This window comes from Kogia breviceps, chromosome 14 (assembly GCF_026419965.1).
Source record: "Kogia breviceps isolate mKogBre1 chromosome 14, mKogBre1 haplotype 1, whole genome shotgun sequence".
NCBI classification, from domain to species: Eukaryota; Metazoa; Chordata; class Mammalia; order Artiodactyla; family Physeteridae; genus Kogia; species Kogia breviceps.
The window spans coordinates 89,527,196-89,543,657 of NC_081323.1; the positions used below are offsets into that span (position 1 = coordinate 89,527,196).

At 47.6% G+C, this 16,462-nt stretch overlaps 1 protein-coding gene across 4 annotated transcripts in view; it reads left to right on the forward strand.

Annotated features, from left to right (window-relative positions):
• The first annotated feature begins 16,120 nt into the window (after positions 1–16,120).
• SNX8 (sorting nexin 8) overlaps positions 16,121–16,462 on the forward strand; it is a 39,326-nt gene continuing 38,984 nt past the window's right edge. Inside the window, exon 1 of one of the 4 annotated variants that reach the window (XM_059038583.2) lies at positions 16,121–16,250. In XM_059038583.2, the coding sequence (XP_058894566.1) occupies positions 16,157–16,250 (94 nt within the window). In that variant the 5' untranslated portion in view covers positions 16,121–16,156. The remainder of the gene's footprint in view (positions 16,251–16,462) is intronic. The other 3 variants (XM_067012807.1, XM_067012808.1, XM_067012809.1) reach the window with 3 other exon arrangements.

Consider the following 16,462-nt stretch of genomic DNA (forward strand, 5'->3'; position numbering starts at 1 on the left):
AAAAGCAAGTGATTTAGGAGGGAAAATTGAGAAACAGCGGTGTACCATCCAAGTTTCTGTTTGCAAAATTGCTTTGTGTGTGTATACATTTTGGAGAGAAGCTGGGTTTTTAGAACAGATTTGCATTTTCTTTGTGATTTTTCTATCGAGTTAGAAGGAACAGAACCTCAGTGGACAGAATCTTAGCTGGCTGCCAGCCCCATGGTTCTCAAACCGTGCTCCTCAGGGCGCTAGGGTTCCACGGGCGGCCTGCCTTTGGGGGATTCCATACATGTATGATTCGAATTGTTAAAACATTTTGAAACTATGTAGAAATGGCAATAAATGTTATGTTTCTCACGCCCTTATCTTTCTTTATAGATTTGTCATTTATATATATAGAAAATATTTGATCTTTATATAGTATTTTATAAATAAGAAAATTATCATATAAATATATTTCGTATGTCTATTACAGTATTTTGTAGTATTCAAGATATGGTTATAAAATATATAGATAAAATACTATATATAGTATATATAGATAAATATATAGTAAAATATACAGAAAATATAGGTAAAACACTATAGTGAATGTATATTTTATGTTATACAAAATTTGTATATATAAATTATAATATATATAATATAAGGAATGAAATACTATATGTAGTAAAATTAGAAATCTACAAAGAAGAAGTCATGGTAAACATATATTTAGTATACATATATAATATAAAAATACACATTTAATATATATATACATATCTATATATATGTTGCCAAACAACATAATGCATGTTTGTCGATCTTATTTGTATGTATGATTCTGGAATGTGCACTTTTTTCCCCATTATGTTTTTAAGATTAATTCATTTTCATGTACAAAGCTACAGGTGATTTATTTTCTCTGCTGAATAGCAGTCCATTGTAGACTACATTCTAGTTTCTTTATCCTTCAACGGTCGGTGGAAATGTGAGTTGTTTCAGGTTTTGGGTATTGCACACAGCGCCGCTACGAACGCTCTTACACGCGTGCAAGAGTTTACCTGAAGGCCGAGTAATACGCCCAGGACTGGGATGGATGGTTCCAGGGTAGGGGCCTCTTCAACTTTACAAGAAGATGGGACATTTTTTCCAATGACGGGTACGTAGCCAGGTCAGCTTTTTTCTGTGGACACCCCAGAAGAAAGTTTCCACCATGGCTGTGTGTAAATTTGAAATTCCTTTTTTTAGTGATATCGTTGTTAAGAGGCTGTAGCTCAGTGCTGGACATTTGAAAGAGTTTAGAGCCCTGTGGCCGACCAGGCCGAGTTACAGCGGCTGCGAACCCAGTGAATGACTGGGCTGGATAGATCTTCATGCTTCGGTGGCCAGAGTTCACTCGCCTGTAAAATGGGAAAGAAACACCTGCTCCACAGGGACTCGGGGATTAGAGAGGCATGACAGCTAATTCCAGTGCCTGATCTTGGCTGGGTCCCGTACTGGAGGGAAACGTGCTTTGAGGGACGTCATTGAGTCACTTGGTGAAACTGACAACATTGGAATATGAACAGTAGATTCGATGAGATATATTATCAGGGTTAAATTTGCTGAAGCTGAGAGCTGTACTAGGTGATGTAAAAGAACATCCCTGGGACTTCCCTGGTGGGCCAGTGGTTAAGACTCTGAGCTTCCAATGCAGGTGGCCCGTGTTTGATCCCTGGTCAGGGAACTAGATCCCACATTCCTCAGCTAAGATCCTGCATGCCGTAACTAAAGATCATGCATGCCGCAAACTAAGATCTGGAGCAGCTAAATAAATGAATAAATCATCCTACATCCAGAAGTATTTCGAGGTAAAAGGCTGGGATGCTTGCAAGTTACTCTCAAATGTATAAATCAGGATCGCAAGTGATGAAGCATGTCAGGTAAAACGTTAACGCCAGCGAACAAAGAAGATGGGGAAACCTCCTAAACTCGGGGAAGACTGGGAACAAGCACAGCAGCTTTTTTCTAGGCGCTCTAGGGCGCGACACGGCATTTGGAGATGTCTGCCGAAAGAACAAATGATCGAATAAATGAACGAATGAATAAGTTAATAAATAAAGGCTGTGATATCCTGGCTGGGCATAGATGTAGAGAACTCCTTGCGTTAACACTGACCTTTCCGTGAAGTTTGATTTTGAGTGACGGCCTGTCTCACTCCCAGAACAGAGTAGATCCCAGCACGTTGTCCAATACAAATACAATGGGAGCCGTATATGTATTATAATTTTAGAACTGTCTAGTGACCACCTTAGAAGCGTAAAAAGAATAGGTAAAGTCAATTTTAATACTGTATTTCATTTAGCCCAACGTGTTCAGATAGTATTACTTTAACATGTAACTAATATTAAAATCATTGAGGTATTTTTATATTGTTTTTTTTTCATTTGAAGTCCTGGCAGTCCAACACGTACTTTACTTACTGCACTTCTCAATTCAGTCACTAAATTTTCATCGAAATAGTTGATCTGTATTTTGATTTCATAAAATTTACAGTTGAAAAGGTAGATTTATATACCCAAATTGTTGCAAACATACTAGAAAGTTTTCCAATAGCTGAATGAGTATGGCTTTTAAATTTAAATTAATTTAAAGGAAATAAAATGAAAACTTCAGCTCCCCAGTTATACTAGCTACCTGTGGCTGGTGTGTGCTGTGCTGGATGGCGAGGGGGTATGTGCTCCCTAAATAGGATGGATGGACGGATGGATGCAGGCATTCATGCATGAGTGGAGCTAGGCTGGTTAGCAGACCGCCCTCTCATAAGGGTTTCAGATTCAGTCAAAGGCATATTTGTTAAACTTGAGAACATCCAGTAGCAAAATCGTATGTGCAATATATCCCATTTTTGTTTTTTCAAATATCAAATAAGTAAGCATTAGTATAGGCACTGGAAAAATATATACCACATTGTATGCAGTGAATTCAGTAAGTATTCATCGAGAGGCAGGCCTGCCCGAGTTGCTGAGTTAAGGTCCCTCCCTGCCCGCACGGAGCTGCCGCTCTGGCTGGGGAGACGGACAGCGGACAGATGGGTGGCGGTCGCGTGGCATTGGGGGATAAAGGGCATTTATGGTTACAGAAGCTGGCGGGGCAGCATGAAGGCAGCCCCAGACGGAGGGCCCTCTGTGGAGGACACGTCTGAGCGGAGACCCGGGAAGCCACAAGTGGGCGCTGCGTGGGGAGGGGTGGGGAGACGGATGCTCCCGCTGGAGGGCTGATTTGTCGGGATCGCGGGAAGAACTCGAGGCGGCGGGGAGACGAGCCGCCTGCAGGTGGCGCTCTCGGCCCACCCTTTTCGGTCCAGGTAACGGGGGTTTCCTTTTTCAGCTGCTAACCTCGCGGGAAGCCCAGGAAGCACTTTTCTCTCAGGTGAGTTTCGCAGTCATTTCTCCGGGGTATTGTATCGGAACGGGGCCGAAAGATGCAGTCGAAGGGTCACATATGGCCCAGGTCCCCCAAACCTCTTCCCCTTCCCTCTTGACAGAGCCCACCTCCGCCTTCACCAAGGCGAATCTTCCGGGGGGGCTCAGTCGGGAGTCAGAGTCCGTGTTCAGCTCCGCGAGACCTTGGGCGAGTTATCCGTCTTCTCTGAGCTGCTTCCTAGCTGTGGACTAGGTCAGGAGCCCTGACTTTGAAACAAGATCGTGGCGTCCATGGAGCGGGCAGCGCGTCTGCCTCGGTCCTGGCCGGTCCTGCGGTAACTGAGCCCGGCTGCCAGGCACTGTAGGAGGCGCTCACTTGGTCCCCAGGACAGCCCCCGAGGCCCGGATGCTGGTATCCGCACCGGGGTGGAGGCGGTCCAGCCAGCCAGCCTCCTGGCCTCCGAGGCCTGTGCTCCGCTAAACTGTGTTGGGCCATCTCCCTTTTTTTGAGGTGGATTCTTTCACTGGGGACCTTTGAGAAGAGGGTGATAAGAATTGGAAAGTGGAGTTTGTGATGCTGTAACCCCGGGCAGGAGCGAAGAACTGGGGGGTGAGCTGAGAAAATGATACGTCTCTGGAGCTGTGACAAACCTTCCCCTCCTTGGCTCGCAGTATCGGTAATTATCAAGCGTGCCTACTACAGGCCAGGCACTACCTTAAGTGCTTTATAAACATTGTCTCATTTAACCTTTTCAGCATTTTTTAACTCAGAGAAAAGTACAGAGTAGTATATAAACACCCATTCACCTACATCCAGATTTTTTTTTTTTTTTTTTTTTTTTTTTGCGGTACGCGGGCCTCTCACCGCTGTGGCCTCTCCCGTTGCGGAGCACAGGCTCCGGACGCGCAGGCTCAGCGGCCACGGCTCACGGGCCCAGCCGCTCCGCGGCACGTGGAATCCTCCCGGACCGGGGCACGAACCCGTGTCCCCTGCATCGGCAGGCGGACTCTCAACCACAGCGCCACCAGGTAAGCCCCGTCCAGACCTTTAAATGTTAACATTTTGCCATATTTGCCTCAAGAGTTTTCCTTCTGGGACTTCCCTGGCGGTCCAGTGGTTAAGACCACCAATGCAGGGGGCGCAAGTTCGATCCCTGGTCGGGGAACTAAAATCCCACGTGCCTCCTGGTGCGGTCAAAAAACAAATAATAAAAAATAAATTGATTTATTTTTTAAAAAGATTTTTCTTTCTAAGGAAAAAAAAAAGATTTGAAGTCCCCTTTCTGTCTCTCCTAAATTTCATCTTCTCCCCCCTCCCCACCCCAGAAGAAGCCATCACATATCTATCTATAAGTAATACATACATTGTTTGGTATCTTTTAATGAAATTGTTATTGATTTAATAATTGTAGATTCACATGCAGTTGTAAGAACTAAAACACTTTGCCCAGTTTCTCCTAATGATGCAAGACTGTAGTATAATATCACAGCCAGGATGTAGACATTGGTACAGTTCACCTATTTTATTCAGATTTCCTGTTTTACCCATCCTCTTTTCTGTTTGTGTGTTATATCATCTTTAAATGTACACCAGTGGTATACTATGCATATCCTTCTGCAACGTCCTTTTTCACCCAAAATGATGTTTTCAAGATCTATCCATCTTAGTACATACTGCTCTAGTTCATACATTGTATGAATATACTGCAATTTATTATTCATTCCACGTGGATATCAAAGTAGGGTGTGTGTGTGTGTGTGTGTGTGTGTGTGTGTGTGTGTGTGTGTGTGATATAGTGCTGCAATGAACAGACTTGCATTTGCCACCCCCAGCGATAGTTTAGAGGATATGGCCAGAAGAGGAATCTCGGGGTCATAAGGTGTCTGCATTCCAACTTATTAGACATGAACAAAGTGTCCTCCAAAGCATCTACATCAATTTTCACTCCCTCCAGCAGTGTAGGGGTATTTCTGTTTCTTTTCATCTCCTGTGCATGAAGGAGTATCTATCTCACTGTTGTTTGAATTTGCGTTTCCCTGATGTGAGTAGATTTCTGATTTAAGCAGAAAAGGAAATTATTAAAAGTAGCTAAAATCTCCAGGAGGGCTGGGAAACCAGGCTCAAAGCTGAGCAGACAGAAGTGTGTAGGTCAGGCCGAGAGCTGGCAGTGACGACAGAATGAAGGCAACGCAGGGTCCCAGATGTCGGAGCTGGCGCCCCAGCACCACTGACAGCAGCCCCTGGATGCTGGGGGAAGCCTCCAGCCTCCACCCCGCTTCGCTGTGTGAGGCAGGTGCTGCAGCTGCCGTGGGCTGTCACCATCGTGGAGGCCGCTTGGCCTCGGGGCCCCGCTTCACGTCAGCCCGGCTGGGTGCAGCTGGGGCTGAGTGTCTGACAGTTTATCCACACGTAGTAGGAGGACAGTCTCAAAGGAGGGGGTTCCCCAAACATGGGGAGGAAGGCGCAGGTGCGGTCTGGTCAAAAAACTGACAAATGTCTAGCACGCCCAATCAACGGTAAGGTTGGACATCTTTTGTATGTTTATTGGTCACTCAGATTTCCTTTTCAGTGAGTCTCTTTTGCCTCTTGGGGGTGGTTTGTCTTTTCCATGTTGAAGTGGATGAGTTCTGTATAAATTCTGAATTATAATCTTTAAACCTATTACCTATGTTAAAGTATGTGTATTCTTCTGGGCTGTGCTGTATCTTTTCACCTTGTTTTTGGTGTCTTTTTTTTTTTTTGGTCCACGCCGTGTGGCTTGCAGGATCTTAGCTCCCTGACCAGAGATTGAACCCGTGCCCTCGGCAGTGAAAGCGCTGAGTCCTAATCACTGGACCACCAGGGAATTCCCTCATGGTGTCTTTTATCATGCAGGTTTGTCATGCTGGCACTTAAAATTATCTATATTTTTCTTGGTGCTTGTGCTTTTCTGAGTGCCTCCCTGGTTTGAGAATATGGCCAGATGTGTGATTGGGATCAGGTCTTACACTGAAAACAACTAAAATGCTGGATAAAATGAAAGCACTATCTGGGGCTTCCCCGGTGGTGCAGTGGTTGGGAGTCCGCCTGCCAAAGCAGGGGACACGGGTTCGAGCCCCGGTCCAGGAAGATCCCACGTGCCGTGGAGCAACTAAGCCCGTGCACCACAACTACCTCAGCATTTTTTAAAAAAAATTTATTTATTTTTAATTTATTTTTTATTTTTGGCTGTGTTGGGTCTTTGTTACTGTGCGTGGGGTTTCTCTGGTCGGGGCGAGCGGGGGCTACTCTTTGCTGTGGTGCGCGGGCTTCTCACTGCGGTGGCTTCTCTTGTTGCGGAGCACTGGCTCTAGGCGCGTGGGCTTCACTAGTTGTGGCATGCGGGCTCAGTAGTTGTGGCACACGAGCTCTAGAGTGCAGGCTCAGTAGTTGTGGCGCAGAGGCTTAGTTGCTCCATGGCATGTGGGCTCTTCCCGGACCAGGGCTCGAACCTGTGTCCCCTGCATTGGCAGGTGGATTCTTAACCACTGCGCCACCAGGGAAGCCCCAACGTTTTATAAGTTTCATCTTAGAGGTTTTGCCCATATCTTTAAAAATTTATCCCTACATATTTCCATTTTGTATATTAGTGGTATTTTTTAAAAGTTTATTTTCCAGTTGTACATTGCTAGCATATAGAAATACAATAGATATTTATATTTGATGTTGTATCTCGCAACCTTGCTAATTTAGTTACTAGCTCTGGTAGCCTTTCTGGATTCTAGAGAATTTACTCTGTATGTTACCATATTTGTGATGAGCAGATAGATTCTTTCCTATCTGTATGCGTCTTCTCCTGTGTCTCGCTGCGCCGTGCACTGGCTAGACCCCCAGCACAGCACTGAGTGTGAACTGCGGGCGTGTGCATGTTGCTCTTCTTCCCAGGCGTTTAATAACTCAGTCCAAATATTGAAAACATTCAGTATTTTATCATCCTGCCCCAGACGGCTAGCTCTTGGTTTTTTTTTTTTTTTTTTTTTTTTTTGGCGGTACGCGGGCCTCTCACTGTTGTGGCCTCTCCCGTTGTGGAGCACAGGCTCCGGACGCGCAGGCGCAGCGGCCACGGCTCACGGGTATGGCGAGCTGCGTCTGACCAGCAGAATAACAGTCGCCACACGCTAGATTCTTCTCGTATCACACTTTATTGGAGTACAGCTTGGTTAGAGAAAGATGGAAGGAAGACCCCGCAGCCTTAACGGCAGCTGCCTATATAAGATTCGGGGTACTGTGCAAGTCTCTGACTGGTTCATATCGAAGGCATAGCTACACGTCGCCTTCGGACTGGTTACTGCTCTAAAACCTTGTTAGCATATCTCAACGCATGCGCACTGGCTACAGGATGGATGACTCAGCTTTTTCTATCCTGCTTTGCGGCAACGCTTTGCCGCGCCCCACACACGGGCCCAGCCGCTGCGCGGCACGTGGGATCTTCCCGGACCGGGGCACGAACCCGCGTCCCCTGCATCGGCAGGCGGACTCTCTTCCACTGCGCCACCAGGGAAGCCCCTAGCTCTTGGTTTTTTGAAGATACCTTTATGAGGTTGAGGAAGTTCCCTTCAGAAATTGCTAGTTTGCCAAGAGTTTTATAATGAACGGATGCTGACGTTTTCCAAATGCTTTTTGTGCGTATTATTGAAATGGTCATATGGATTTTCTCCTTTGCTCTGTGAGTGTGGTGTTACGGGTTGAACTGTGTTCCCAAAAAAGACGCGTTGAAGTCCTAACTCTCAGTACCTAGGAATGTGACCTTATTTGGAGACAGGCTCTTTGCAGAAGTAATCAAGTTAAGATGAGGGCGTGAGGGGGGCCCTACTCCAACATGACTGATGTCACTATAAGAAAAAGAAAACGCCGTGTGAAGGGGGACACCCCGGCAGAAGACAGCCACGTGATGTGTCTACAAGCTGAGGAACACCGCGGACCGTCGCAAACACCAGAAGCTGGAAAAGGCAAGGAAGTCTTCTCCTCTGAGAAGTTTCAGAGGGAGCCTGGCCACCAACAGCGTGATTTCAGACTTCAAGCCTCCAGAAGTGGAGGCAAAATATTTCTGTTGTTGAAAGCCACGCGGATTGTGGTGCTTTGTTGGCGCAGCCCCAGGAAACAAATACACGTGGTGAATTACCTGGACTGATTTAAAATGTTAAACGAAACTTGCATTTCACTTGATCACAATACTTTTAATGTATTACTGGATTGGATTGCTTGTATTTTGTTAAGGTTTTCTGTGTCTGTGTTCATGAAGCATATTATCTGTAGTTTTCTTGGGATGTACTTGTCTGATTTTGGTATTTTGGTCTTTGTCTTATTTTGATATCAGACTTTTACAGAAAGAGTTTGGAGAAATAGTTTTTTTTTTTAAAGACTTTTTAAAGGGAAGTTTAAGGTTCACAACAAAATTGAGAGGGAGGTACGGAGGGTTCCCCATATGCCCCCTCCCCCCACATATGCATTGCTTCCCTATTTTATCACCGCTCACCAGAGTGGCGCATGTATTACCGAGAATGAACCTACATTGACACAGCATAATCACTCAGAGTCAGTGGTTTGCCTTAGGGTTCACTCTTGATTTTCTCTATTCAATGAGTTTAGATGAACTGGGGAAATGGTTTTGTTTTTTAATTTTCCGTTTGTTTGTTGCTACTGTATAGAAATACAGTTGATATACGTGTATTGGTGTTGTATCCTGCAACTTTGGTAAATTCACTTATCCTAGTTCTACTTGGGTTTTCTTAGCATTTTTTATATACTTCCATATGCATCTTCCTTTCCAATCTTTATGCCTTTTTCCCCCTGCCTGCTTCACAGGCTGGGATTTCCAGTCAACGTTGAGTAGAAGAGAGCGTGGACATCTTGGGGTTTTTTTGTTTTTTCTTTTTTGGCGGTACGCGGGCCTCTCACTGTTGTGGCCTCTCCCGTTGAGGAGCACAGGCTCCGGACGCGCAGGCGCAGCGGCCACGGCTCACGGGCCCAGCCGCTCCGCGGCACGTGGGATCTTCCCGGACCGGGGCACGAACCCGCGTCCCCCGCATCGGCAGGCAGACTCTCAGCCACTGCGCCACCAGGGAAGCCCGACATCTTGTTTTATGGCTAATCCTGGGGGAGAATGCTCAGTCTTTCCCTTTGTGTATGAAGTCAGCATTACACTCTCAGAGATGCTGTTTATCAGGCTGAAGAAGTTTCCTTATCATCCTAGTTTGCAGAGTTATAACCATGAATGGGTGTTAAATTTTGTCAAAAATTTTCTGCATTATTTATCTTTTTCTGCAACTTATATTTTTTGCATATGAGATGATCATATGGTTCTTTTGTTAATATGGTGAGTTACATTGATTTTTCAAATAATTAAACCAACATTACATTCCTGGCATATGCTCTGCTTGCATTCGATTGCTATTATTTTTTTCCTTTAGAAGTTCAATAGAATTCACTAGAGAAGCCATCTGGACCAGCAGTTTTCTTTGTGAGGAAGGGTGTTTTTTTTTTTTTTAATTGTGGTAAAATACACAAACAGTAACCTTTTTTTTAAGATTTAATTTTATTTATTTTTGGTTGCGTTGGGTCTTCATTGCTCTGAACAGGCTTTCTCCAGTTGCGGCGAGCAGGGGCTACTCTTTGCTGCAGTGTGCAGGCTTCTCATTGCGGTGGCTTCTCTTGTTGTGGAGCACGGGCTCTAGGCCCGTGGGCTTCAGTAGTTGTGGCACATGGACTCAGTAGTTGTGGCTCACGGGCTCTAGAGCGCAGGCTCAGTAGTTGTGGCGCACGGGCTTAGTTGCTCCGTGGCATGTGGGATCTTTCCGGACCAGGGCTTGAACCCATGTCCCCTGCATTGGCAGGCGGATCCTTATCCACTGTGCCACATGGGAAGTCCCAGTAACCATTTTTTAGGTGTACAGTTCAATGGCATTAAGTGCCACGAATTTAATGGCTTGAAACAACAAAAATGTATTGCCTGCAGATCTGAAGGTGACACGTCTGAAATGAGACTTAACAGGGTTAAAATCTAGGTGTTGGTGGGACGGGTTCCTTTTGGAGGCTCCAGTGGAGAAGCCCCCCCTTGCCTCTTTCAGCTTGTAGAGGCTCCTGGCCTTCCTTGGCTGATGAATGCATTACTTCACGCTCTGCTTTCAACATCACATGGCCTTCTCCCTAACTTTGACAGTCTTTGACAATTCCTTTTGTGCAGCACCCTTGTGATTACATTGAACCCACCCAGATCATTCAGGGCACTCTTCCCCTCTCAAGATCCTTAACTGTACACATCTGCAAAGTCCCTTTTTCCATGTAAGGTAACATATCCACAGGTTCTGGGATTAGAACCTCTTTGAGGGGACATTATTCTTTGAGGGGTTATTATTCCATCTATCACAGTCCGTCCTCTGCCCCCCAAAGATTCACATCCATCCAATATGCAAAACACATCCATCCCATCCCAATAGCCCCCCAAATCTCAACCCTTTATAGCATCAACTCGAAGTCCAAAATCTCATCTAAATCTCATTAGCTCACAAGTCACAAATCTCATCATCCGAATAATGTAAATCAGGTATGGGTTTGACTCTATGTACGATTCATCCTGAGGCAAAATTCCTCTTCATCTGTACACTTAGAAAATAAATGATCTAATCCCAAAATACAATAGTGAGATAGGTATGGGGTAACAGTTACAGACGTTCCCATTCAAAAAGGGAGAAAATGGAAGCAAAAAGAAATTGCGGTCTCAAGCAATTTTGAAATCCAATGGAGCAAACTCAGTTATGTTTCTTCTTTTTAAATTTTTTAAAATTAATATTATTATTTTTTTGGCTGCACAACTGGTGGGATGTTTGTTCCCAGACCAGGGATCGAACCCGGCCCTCGGCAGTGAAAGCAGAGTCCTGACCACTGGACCGCCAGGGAGTTCCCTCAGTTAGGTTTCAAGGAATTATCCTCTGTGTCTTAATGTCCTGCCCTCTGGGCCCACAGCTCCCCCCTGAACCTTCTTCCTTTTTCATCCAGGGTAGCACATGCGTGCAGCTGAGTAGTATTATGAGGTTGTTTCCTGCCTATAGAATTTTGAGGGTCAGACAGCCTTCTTTTTTTTTTTTTTTTTTTGCGGTATGCGGGCCTCTCACTGTTGTGGCCTCTCCCGTTGCGGAGCACAGGCTCCGGACGCGCAGGCCTAGCGGCCATGGCTCACGGGCTTAGTTGCTCCACGGCATGTGGGATCTTCCCGGACCAGGGCACGAACCCGTGTCTCCTGCATCGGCAGGCGGATTCTCAACCACTGCGCCACCAGGGAAGCCCCAGACAGCCTTCTTTCATTTCATCTTTCTCTGTCCCTGTCAGTCCAAGCTGGCAGTGTTTCTGCCGATATAACATGCTCAAAAACCTATGGATCTCCCATGTATGTCATTCACAGGTCTCATCCACAGGTCTCTCCTGAATAATTCCATCTCTGTTTTTTGCTTCTGCAGAGATGGCACACACCTCATCTCTTCAAAGAGCCCTCTGTGTCACCAAATGTTGTGACCTTTTGTGCCTCTCTAGGCACCAGAAAAAGGTTGTTCAGCCACGCCTTTGGCTTTCTCTCCAAAGCACGCTTTCCTGACAGTGAGTCTCCTAATTTTGCCGTCTTTTGCAATCTAAATAGGTTCTTTTTCATATAACCGTAGGATACAGTCTAGCTAAGCTTTCTGTCACTATATAGCAAGATCCCTTTTTCGTAGAGTTTCCAACATCATGCTCCTCATTTCCTTCTGAGCCCTCCGCAGAGGTGATTTTAATGTCTATGCAGTCTGCTTATGACAATTTAGGTCCCACCATCTAAGATGATGCAGGTTTTCTATATCACAGTTAATATCCGTATGCCTAGTAACAGTCCATTCAGGGCAATCAGGGCATCTTCTATGACACTTCTCAAAATTCTTCCAGTCTTTACCTAATTCCAAAGCCAATTCCACATTTTGGGGTATTTGTTACAGCAACACCCCACTTCCCAGCACCCGTATCAGTGTTTTGTACTGTTTCACTGCAGTGCGGCAAAATCCGTTATTTGACTATAGCAACGTGTTCACCCAGCCTGTTGTTAACAGACATGTGGGTTATTTCCAGTTTTCAGCTATTTGCACGTGGCTTCTAGGAATGAGCCTTTTTGGGTGGACATACGCTTTTATTTCTCTTGGGTAAATGTCTTGGAGTGGGATTTCCTCCAGGGTTATTCTTTTTCCACTCCTGGCCCCCTGTGGGCAGCCAGATTCCATGCTGCTTCTAAAGGCTGGTAGGTTATCCCTTCTAGGAAGTTCAGGTCCATTCCCAGCCTTGCTGGGGCCTAAGCCTTCCGCTCCTATTGCTTTAACCCAAGTTCCTAAGACCTTTATTGTTTCCGAAAGCCCTGTGAGTTGCCTGCTTCAGCTTTGTTCATCCCTGGAACTTAAAGTTCCTCCTATATCTGGCACCTTTTCTTGCTTTTGACTCCAACTATGTCTTAAAAACCGTTTTGGGGGTAACATGTTACCTAGCATTTCTACATGTTTGGGGAAGAGGGTAAATATACTTCTTCATCAGTTCAGAACATCATAAGAAGTCTCTGATTTAAAACTTTACCTTTGAGGGACAACTTTTTGGAGCAAGTAATATTGATATATCCATTTTACATGTGAGCAAAGTGAAGCTGAGGGAAGCTAAGTAGCTTGTCCAAAGTCTAATTCGGACAGCCAACATGTTTGAGATATGTAAAGCTTCCTGGGGCTCATGGAGGATGTAAGCAAATCCCTTTACTCCAGGTAGGAATTTTAGAATGGATATTTGAGAGGTACTGCCTGAGAAGGTAACTCATAGTGTCACAGGAGGATCTGATTTCATGATCTTCACAGCATTAAATGAGATGATACTGGTTCAGCAATTAGCACACTGCCTGTAACATAATAAGTGGTAAAAAAATGTTTGGGGGACTTCCCTGGTGGTCCAGTTGTTGGGACGCTCTGCTTCCACTGTGGGGGGCACGGATTGGATCCCTGGTCAGGGAACAAAGATTCCCGCATGCCTTGTGGTGTGGCCAAAAACCAAAATAAAGTTTGGGACTATTGATATTATTAATTAATTAATTAATTTATTTATTTATTGGCTATGGCGTGTGGGATCTCAGTTCTCCCACCAGGGATTGAACCCGTGCCCTCTGTAATGGAAGCACAGAGTCTTAACCACTGGACCACCAGGGAAGTCCCTTGATCTTATTAATGAAATTATTATATTTTTTTCTGCTTTTAGAGTCCTTCCCCTTCCCCACGATATGATTTACAGAGCCATAAGCAGCTTCCCTACCCAGCCTCCTAAAACACGAGGTTATGGGTGGGGACTTCCCTGGTGACACAGTGGTTAAGAATCCACCTGCCAATGCAGGGGACACAGGTTCGAGCCCTGGTCCAGGAAGATCCCACGTGCCGTGGAGCAGCTAAGCCCGTGCGCCACAACTACTGAGCCTGCGCTCTAGAGCCCGCGAGCCATAACTACTGAGGCCCGCGTGCCACAACTACTGAAGCCTGCACGCCTAGAGCCCGTGCTCCGCAACAAGAGAAGCCACCGCAATGAGAAGCCCGCGCACCGCAATGAAGACCCAACGCAGCCATAAATAAATAAATGAAGAAATAAATTTATTTTTAAAATCAGAAATTCCGTTTTCTATTTACCATTTCCTGAATGAAACAAATAGCGTAAGGACTAGGCTTCTTTGGCGAGGATCTAAAGAAGTTACAGGCAGGCGTATTTCAGCGCGCGCTTCCCAAGCACTCTCTCCCCGTTAGAGATATCTGGCAGCGGAGCCCACAGCTCGCAGGGACTGAACTCCCTCTTCCGGAGGCATTCACATCCAGTCAGGTCGGAACCAGTGGTTCATTCTTCCTTCCGCAGCGCCCACTGCGCTCTGCGTGGTGTGAGAATCCTGCTGTGCTCTGCTCCTCCGTTCAATGCCAGCAGGAACTTGGGAGGGTGGGGATGTCTCCTGGTTATCCCTGTGTGGCGTCCCTCACTCTCCTCTCTCACGCCGTGAAATATTCCACACCCAGCGAATGCTCAGGAAATGTTTGTGAGAATACAACAAACTTTCAACTTAGAGCAGTGTTTTCCACCTGGGCTGCACCTTAGCATCGTCCAGGGAACTTAAAAAAAAAAAAAAAAAATCCCGAGTCCGGGCCCTACCGAAGACCAATTAAATCAGAACTCCTGGGGGTGGGCTCCAGGCAGAGTATATGTGAACGGTGCCCAGGTGATGAGTGCCGCCGAGATGCAGGACCACTGAACTGGATGCTGTGTGACCATATGTCAGGGGTGTTAAAGTAAAATAATAAATTTCATGTGCTGTCATTCTTGAGTGATATCTGACTTTATACTTGTTTAATGCTTCACAGTTTTCAAGGTGCAGTGAATGTTTAAACATTTAATAAAGATCTTGTAGTCTAGCAGGGGACAGAGATATGTATCAAATAATGCCAGGAAGTTAGAGGGAGGCGGGGGGTGGGGGGGGTGGGGGAATGCGTGTGCCCCAGTCTTGGGAGGGGAGAAAGTGCCGAGCACAGCATTCGATGCAAAAACAGCCTAAAGGAAGCCCATGGTGGCAGGAGGAAACAGCATCCCGCTGTGGCTTGGGAAAGCTGCTGTATGCCTACGCGTGGCAGAGGTACACCGCTTCCTCAGTTGTGCTGGGGCAGAGCATTGCTGGTGCCAGCCTACAAAGAGGTCCGGTAGCTGTAGCAGGGAGCATTTACTACCTGGGGAGACTGGGGCCCTTCCTAGGACGCTGACAGGGACCCTGGGCTCTTGATCGCTGTTACCAACTCCCTGGGTGTTTATAGGTGTCCCAGTTTTAGGAGGTCCAAGGTCCTTACTTTTGAAACCAGGCCCTCCCTAATGGAGCCCTACCAATGGCCGCAGCTCCTCTTCGGCTCCCACTCTTAGCCTCAGGAAGACCCCAGCGTTTGCAGCTGTGTGATGCCTCAGGGCCTTCGTGCCTGTGGGGACCCACTCCCTCCTCCTGCTGAATTCCTCCTTCCTCCAGCCTCAGCTCAGGCTCTACTCATCCTGGGATCCCTTTACCCCGGCAGGGCCGGGGGAACCCTCTTGTGCGGCGCTCCCACAGCCTTGTTTTGGAAGTCAGGACACTGGATCCATTCGGGCCGCCCGTCTGTCCTCCAGACGGGGGAAGGTACCAAATGCATCTTTGTATCCTCAGCACCCAGCACAGGGCCCGCCTAGCCTCCAGGCGACAGTCAGGAGACCTGAGTGAGTGAGCCAGTGAGTAAGAGGGTGGTAAGTGAACGAACGACTGAGTGACAAGGCGGGTAAGTGAGCGAATGAGCTAGTGGGTGAATGAATGGGCGGGTGAACGAGTGGGCGGACGAGAGGGTGAGCGTGTGAATAAATGAATGAATGACCGAGTGGGTGCCTGAGTGAAGGCAGGTGGGGACGAGTGGGCGAGGGTGCCGGCAGCGAACCGGCGGGCTGGAGCGGCGGACGCGGGAGGCCGAGCGCGCGCCCGGGCCGCGCCACCTGCCCTACCCTGGGCAGCATGGCCGGGGCGGGGCGGGGCGGGGCGGGGCGGGGCGAAGCGAGGCGAGGCGAGGATGGGAGTGGGCGTGGCGAAGTCGGACGCGGGCGTGGCGAGGCCGAGAGTGGGCGTGGCAGGCCCTGGCGGGCGGGGATAAGCTGGGAGTGGGCGTGGTATCCCGGGTGTGGGCGGGGCGAGGCCAGGCAGAGCCCAGGCGGGCGCGGAGGAAGTCACGTGGCGCGCGCTCACATGACTGGCGGCGCGATGGACCCGCTACCCGCGGCGCCAGCAGCTGCAGCGGCTGAGCCGGAGGCGGACGAGGAGGCGGACCCGCCGGCAGCAGGTATGGCAGGCACCCACCAGGCCCCGCGCTGCTCCGGCCAGCGCTCCCCGAGACCCTGCGGCCTTCGGTATTCTTCCTGTCGGCGGGTGCCCGGCGCCCCGCCGGGTCCCCCCTCCCACTCCCGCGTCCACGCCCAGGAGGGCGCGTGGCCGCGCGGCCCAGAACCGGAGCACCTGTCCGGGTTTGCGCCTCGCCGCGCGCTTCTGCCCGCG